This window comes from Salvelinus alpinus, chromosome 25 (assembly GCF_045679555.1).
Source record: "Salvelinus alpinus chromosome 25, SLU_Salpinus.1, whole genome shotgun sequence".
NCBI classification, from domain to species: domain Eukaryota; kingdom Metazoa; phylum Chordata; class Actinopteri; order Salmoniformes; family Salmonidae; genus Salvelinus; species Salvelinus alpinus.
The window spans coordinates 1,486,475-1,492,724 of record NC_092110.1 but is presented as its reverse complement, the minus strand read 5'-3'; the positions used below and the strand labels follow the sequence as shown (position 1 = coordinate 1,492,724).

Here is a 6,250-nt window from a genome sequence, read left to right as displayed (position 1 = left end):
AGCATGCACTGACCAACTAGCAAGTGTCTTCACTGACATTTTCAACCTCTCCCTGTCCGAGTCTGTAATACCAACATCTTTTAAGCAGACCACGATAGTGCCTGTGCCCATGAACACTAAGGTAACCTACCTAAATGACTACTGACCCGTAGCACTCACGTCTGTAGCCATGAAGTGCTTTGAAAGGCTGGTCATGGCTCACATCAACACCATCATCCCAGAAACCCTAGACCCACTCCAATATACAGACCGCCCCAACAGATCCACAGATTATGCGGTCTCTATTGCACTCCACACTGTCCTTTCCCACCTGGACAAAAATAACACCTATGTGAGAATGCTATTCATTGACTACAGCTCAGCATTCAATCCCATAATGCCCTCAAAGCTCATCAATAAGCTAAGGACCCTGTGACAAAACACCTCCCTCTGCAATTGGATCCTGGACTTCCTGACGGGCCTCCCCCAGGTGGTGAGGGTAGGTAGCAAAACACGCCACGCTGATCCTCAACACAGGGGCCCCTCAGGGGTGCGTGCTCAGCCCCTCCTGTACTCCCTGTTCACTCATGACTGCACAGCCAGGCACGATTCCAACACCATCATTAAATTTGCCGATGACACAACAGTGGTAGGCCTGATCACCGACAACAACAAGACAGCCTATAGGGAGGAGGTCAGAGATCTGGCCGGGGGTGTGCCAGGACAACAACCTCTCCCTCAATGTGATCAAGACAAAGGAGATGATTGTGGACTACAGGAAAAAGAGGACCGAGCACGCCCCCATTCTCATCGACGGGGCTGCGATGGAGCAGGTTGAGGGCTTCAAGTTCCTTGGTGTCCACATCACCAACAAACAAACATGGTCCAGGCACACCATGACAGTCGTGAAGCGGGCACGACAAAACCTATTCCCCCTCGGGAGACTGAAAAGATTTGGCATGGGTCCTCAGATGTTCTAAAGGTTCTACAGCTGCACCATCTAGAGCAGGGGTGTCAAACTCATTTTCACCGAGGGCCACATCAGCATAATGGCTGTCCTCAAAGGGCCAGATGTAACTTATAAATGTAATCGAATGTAATGTAAAATAAATGTAACTCCTCCTTAATGTTAAATAACTCATTATTTATTATAACTTATTCAAGTGACAATTACAGTTGCATAGAAAATATATGTTTGCTTGTAGCTCTAACATAAATCCTATCAAAATTTGTCAGCTTATGAAAACCCACATAACTCCATTAATGAAGGATCAAACTGTCCAAGTGAATAAAGAAAAATAACATAAAACTTAGCTGCAAAGAACATGTATGACACATGTAGCATTTTACAAAAAAAGGCTGCACACAGCCGTGCACCCAACTGATGGTTTGATGACAACAATTTGTCTGCATACACACATAAACCTGCAAACATTAAATAATTACTACAGCAGCTACACATAAATAATATGTAATCAACTAAAAATACCAAAATAAAGGTTGACTCAGTTCACAACTATATTGGTCAAGTTTTTCGGTTAGTCTTTGATGAGGAGATGCTGCCTGTCCTTGAACACACCAAGTGGATTCTCTCTCTACTATCGATTGATCATGTTCTGAAAATGATAAACACAAAACAAAATGCAAGCACAATCATTAAATTGCACACAGTTTAACTGTTCTTCTTCTTGGTTGAATTACATTTTATTATATTTTAATTAAGTTTAAAAAAAAATGCTTGCCTGTGTGTTTTCTGACCAGATGTCTGACACCGTTTTCCCGTTACCAGTGTGTCAATGTCTGGTTTTAGGTCCTGTGCTGAGGCAATGCGTAGAACAGCATGGAGGTTGTCATCCGTGAGGCGTGATCTGTGCTTGTTTTTGTTCAGATTCATTATGGAAAAAAACTGTTCGCACAGATAGGTGCTCCCAAACATGGACAGAACACGGGCAGCATGAAGTCGAAGCTGTGGCATCAAACCAGGAGGCAGCAGACGGTAAAAGTCCTGGATTGTAGCATCCTGAAACTTTGCTCTCAGGCCACTGTCGCTTTGAAGCTCAATTAGCTCCATCTGAAGGTGTTGGGGTGCAGTGCAGACATCGGTGGTGAAAGGATTGGCAAAGATGTCAAAGCCAGACTGTTGTGCTCTGAAGTCAGAGAAGCGCCGATCAAACTCAGTCTTTAACCAGCTCAGTTTGGTAGCCAACTGAGCACATGAAAAAGTCTCGGGAAATGAGGCTGACATGCTCTGACAAACAGGAAAGTGAACAAGATTGTCCTGTTTCACTTGCCACATCCATAAGTCCAATTTACGCTGGAAAGCCGTGATCGTGTCGGACATCTGCGTGATGACTTGTTTGCGTCCCTGCAGCTTCTGATTCAGCTGGGCGAGATGGTCGGTTATGTCACACAACACAGCAAAGTCACACATCCACTTTGGATCTGATAGTTCAGACATGAGTTTTCCTTTACTCTGCATAAAAAGAGCAATGTCTTTCCTGAGCTCGAAAAATCGCTTGAGGACTTTGCTCCTACTCAGCCACCGCACTTCTGTATGGTACAGCACATCCCCGTGTTCCGAGCCCATCTCCAGCAAAAACTGCTGGAACTGACGGTGATTCAGGCCACGCGCCCGAATGAAGTTCACTGTTTTCATGACTGTGGTCACAATGTCCTCCATCCCCAGCACCTTCCCACACAAAGCTTCTTGATGGATAATGCAATGATACGTTATCAAAGGCGTGTGACAGTTCATTTTTTGCATTTTCCCCTTCATTAGTCCAACCAAGCCCACTTTTCCTCCACACATTGCCGGTGCACCGTCTGTAGTTAATCCTACCAAGTTTTCCCACTGCAATGCATTTTTACTTACGGACTTCTCTACCGCATCAAAAATGTTCTGTCCCGTCGTGGTCCCATGCATTGCAGCCACATCCAACAGCTCCTCAGTGATAGAGGTCCGACTTTACGCCTCTAATAAAAATTGATAACTGCGCTGTGTCCGTGTTATCTGTGCTTTCATCAACAGCTAATGAAAAAGCTGTGTAGCTGCGTGTCTCCTCGGCCAGCTGTGTTGTAAGATTTTCTGCTAGTTCCTTCACTCGGTCGACGATGGTGTTTCTTGATAAACTGACATTTTTAAAAGTCTGTAACTGGTCGGGACACACCTGCTCACAGACCTTCAGCATGCACTGCTTCAAAAACGCTCCCTCTGAAAAAGACTTGGAAGCGTGGGCGATTTCTTCAGCCACAATGAAGCTAGCTTTCACCGCGGCCTCGTTTTTGGCTGTGGATTTCATGAACAAACTCTGCTGCGACCGCAGTTTGCCTTTTAATTCTTGGGCAATTTGTTGCTTTTCTTGAAGGCTAGCTTTAGCGTACTTAGCTCCGTGTTTGGTGTCAAAATGTCGACGCAGATTGTACTCTTTGACAACCGACACCGCCTCGTAACACAAAAGACATACCGGTCTTTCTCCTTGAAGCGCAAACAAGTATTCGCCTTCCCATCTTTCTTGAAACAGTCTTCCGTCTGCATCAACTTTTCTCTTTCTGGACATTTTGGGATCATTATTTATATCTCAATTCCACTCGTTGGCATGGACACTGCCGTGGCTAGCGTAGTCGAAAGGCATTGTGGGAATGTAGTTTTTGGTCAAAGCACGCTCTTAATTTATTTTTTGGTATTTATTTTTAGACACTCAAAACTTTTAAGCTCTCGCGGGCCACATAAAATGACCTGGCGGGCCACATCTGGCCCGCGGGCCTTGAGTTTGACACATGTGATCTAGAGCATCCTGACTGGTTACATCACTGTCTGGTATGCTAACTACTCAGCCTCCGACCGCAAGGCACTACAGAGGGTAGTGCGAACGGCCCAGTACATCACTGGGTCAAGCTTCCTGCCATCCAGGACTTTTTACTGCTGCTCTTTAATTACTTATTTTATCTCTTATTCTTATCCGTATTTTTTTTAACTGCATGGTTGGTTAGGGGCTCGTAAGTAAGCATTTCACTGTAAGGTCTACTACACCTGTTGTATTCGGCGCATGTGACTAATAAAATTTGATTTCATTTGCTCAATATCAGTTCCCATTGGCTGTAGTTTTCACGACTTCCGCCGAGGTCGGTCCCTCTCCTTGTTCGGGCGGCGTTCGGAGGTCGACTTCACTGCTAAAGGGGGGTCCGGTTCGGTTGCAGTGGTCGGCTGAAGCGGATAGGGCTTTTGGTCACCTAAGGGCTCTGTTTATCTCGGCGCCCGTGCTGACCCATCCGGATACTCTTTGGAGTTCATGGTGGAGGTAGACGTGTCCGAGGCTGGGATAGGAGCCGTGCTCTCTCAGCGCTCGGGCACGCCACCGAAGCTCCGCCCCTGTGCCTTCTTCTCAAAGAGGCTCAGCCTGGCGGAGCGAAACTATGATGTGGGGGTCCGGGAGTTTTTGGCTGTCGTCAAAGCGTTGAAGACGTGGAGACATTAGCATGAGGGGGCTAAACACCCTTTTCTCATCTGGATTGACCACCGCAACCTGGAGTACATCCGGGCAGCGAGGAGACTGAATCCTCGTCAGGCAAGGTGGGCCATGTTTTTCACCCGTTTTGTTTTCACCCTTTCACCCTTTTACAGACCAGGTTCCCAGAATGTGAAGGCAGACTCACTGTTCCGGCTGTATGACACAGAGGAGCGGCCCACAGAGGAGCGGCCTACCTCCATACTCCCCGCCTCCTGCCTGGTGGCGCTGGTAGTATGGGAGCTGGACGCGGACATTGAGCAGGCATTACGTGCCGAGCCCACTCCTCTCCAGTGTCCCGCTGGGTGTCTGTATGTTCCGTCTGTTGTCCGTGACTGGCTAATCTATTGGGCTCACACTTCACCCTCCTCTGGTCATCCAGGGATCGGTCGGACAGTGCACTGTTTGAGTGGGAAGTACTGGTGGTCCACCTTGGCTAAGGACGTGAGGTTTTATGTTTCCTCCTGCTCGGTGTGCACCCAGTGTAAGGCTCCTAGGCACCTGCCCAGAGGTAAGCTACACCACTTACCCGTTCCACAACGGCCTTGGTCGCACCTGTCGATTGATTTTCTTACCGATCTCCCCCCTCACAGGGCAACACCACGATCCTGGTCGTTGTGGACCGTTTCTCTAAGTCCTGCCGTCTCCTCCCTGTGCCCGGTCTCCCTACGGCCCTACAGACTGCGGAGGTCTTGTTTATGCACGTCTTCCGGCACTACGGGGTGCCTGAGGATATAGTGTCTGATCGAGGTCCCCAGTTCACTTCGAGGGTCTGGAGGGCGTTCATGGAATGTCTTGGGGTTTCATCCCGAGAGTAATGGGCAGGTGGAGAGAGTGAACCAGGAGGTGGGTAGGTTTCTGCGGTCTTATTGCCAGGACCGGCCGGGGGAGTGGACGGCGTTCGTGCCCTGGGCCGAGATGGCTCAGAACTCGCTCCGCCACTCCTCCACTAACCTCTCCCCCTTCCAGTGCGTACTGGGGTACCAGCCGGTTCTGGTGCCTTGGCATCAGAGTCAGACCGAGGCTCCTGCGGTGGACGACTGGTTCAGGTGCGCGGAGGAGACATGGGACGCCGCCCATGTTCACCTCCAGTGGAACTGTCATGACTTCCGCCGAGGTCGGTCCCTCTCCTTGTTCGGGCGGCGTTCGGAGGTCGACGTCACTGGTCTTCTAGCCATCGCCGATCCACCTTTCATTTTCCATTTCTTTTGTCTTGTTTTCCCGCACACCTGGTTTGCATTCCCTCATTACTCGTCTTGCATATAACCCTCTGTTTCCCCCCATGTCTGTGTGTGGAATTTTTATATGTAAATGTATGTGTACTCCAGGCTGGTTTGCGCCGGGTTATTGTAACCCGTGTGTGTTTAGTTTTCTGAGTACCGTGTTTTGTTTGCCTCAATAAAGGGCTCTGTTTGCTACCCATTTCTGCTCTCCTGCGCCTGACTTCCCTGCAGCCAGTTATGCACTCCTTTACAGTAGTGACCATAACACTGTGGCAATAACAAGCAAAGCCAAAGTACCAAAGGCAGGGCCTAAAGTTATTTTTAAGAGATACAGAAAGTTTTCTCAGGACTCTTGTTAATTATGTTAAACAATTTGTGTTGGTCTGTGTATAAGGAGGAGAATCCAAAAGCAGCACTGAGAGTATTTGTACAATTATTCTTGCCAATTGTTGACAAACATGCACCTGTTAAGAAACTAACAGTAAGATGATAAATTGTGTAACGTCCTGACCAGAGTTATTATGTGTTTTGCTTGTTTAGTGT

General features: G+C 48.1%; 1 protein-coding gene across 1 annotated transcript; it reads right to left on the bottom strand.

The window, feature by feature from the left end:
* Positions 1-1,216: 1,216 nt before the first annotated feature.
* LOC139553153 (general transcription factor II-I repeat domain-containing protein 2B-like) lies at positions 1,217-3,754 on the bottom strand. Its single transcript, XM_071365124.1, has 2 exons — positions 1,722-3,754; positions 1,217-1,595 (listed from the first exon to the last, which is right to left on the bottom strand). Exons 1-2 carry the CDS (start codon positions 2,900-2,902, stop codon positions 1,589-1,591), a joined length of 1,188 nt encoding a protein of 395 aa, XP_071221225.1. The 5' UTR covers positions 2,903-3,754; the 3' UTR covers positions 1,217-1,588.
* Positions 3,755-6,250: the final 2,496 nt, after the last annotated feature.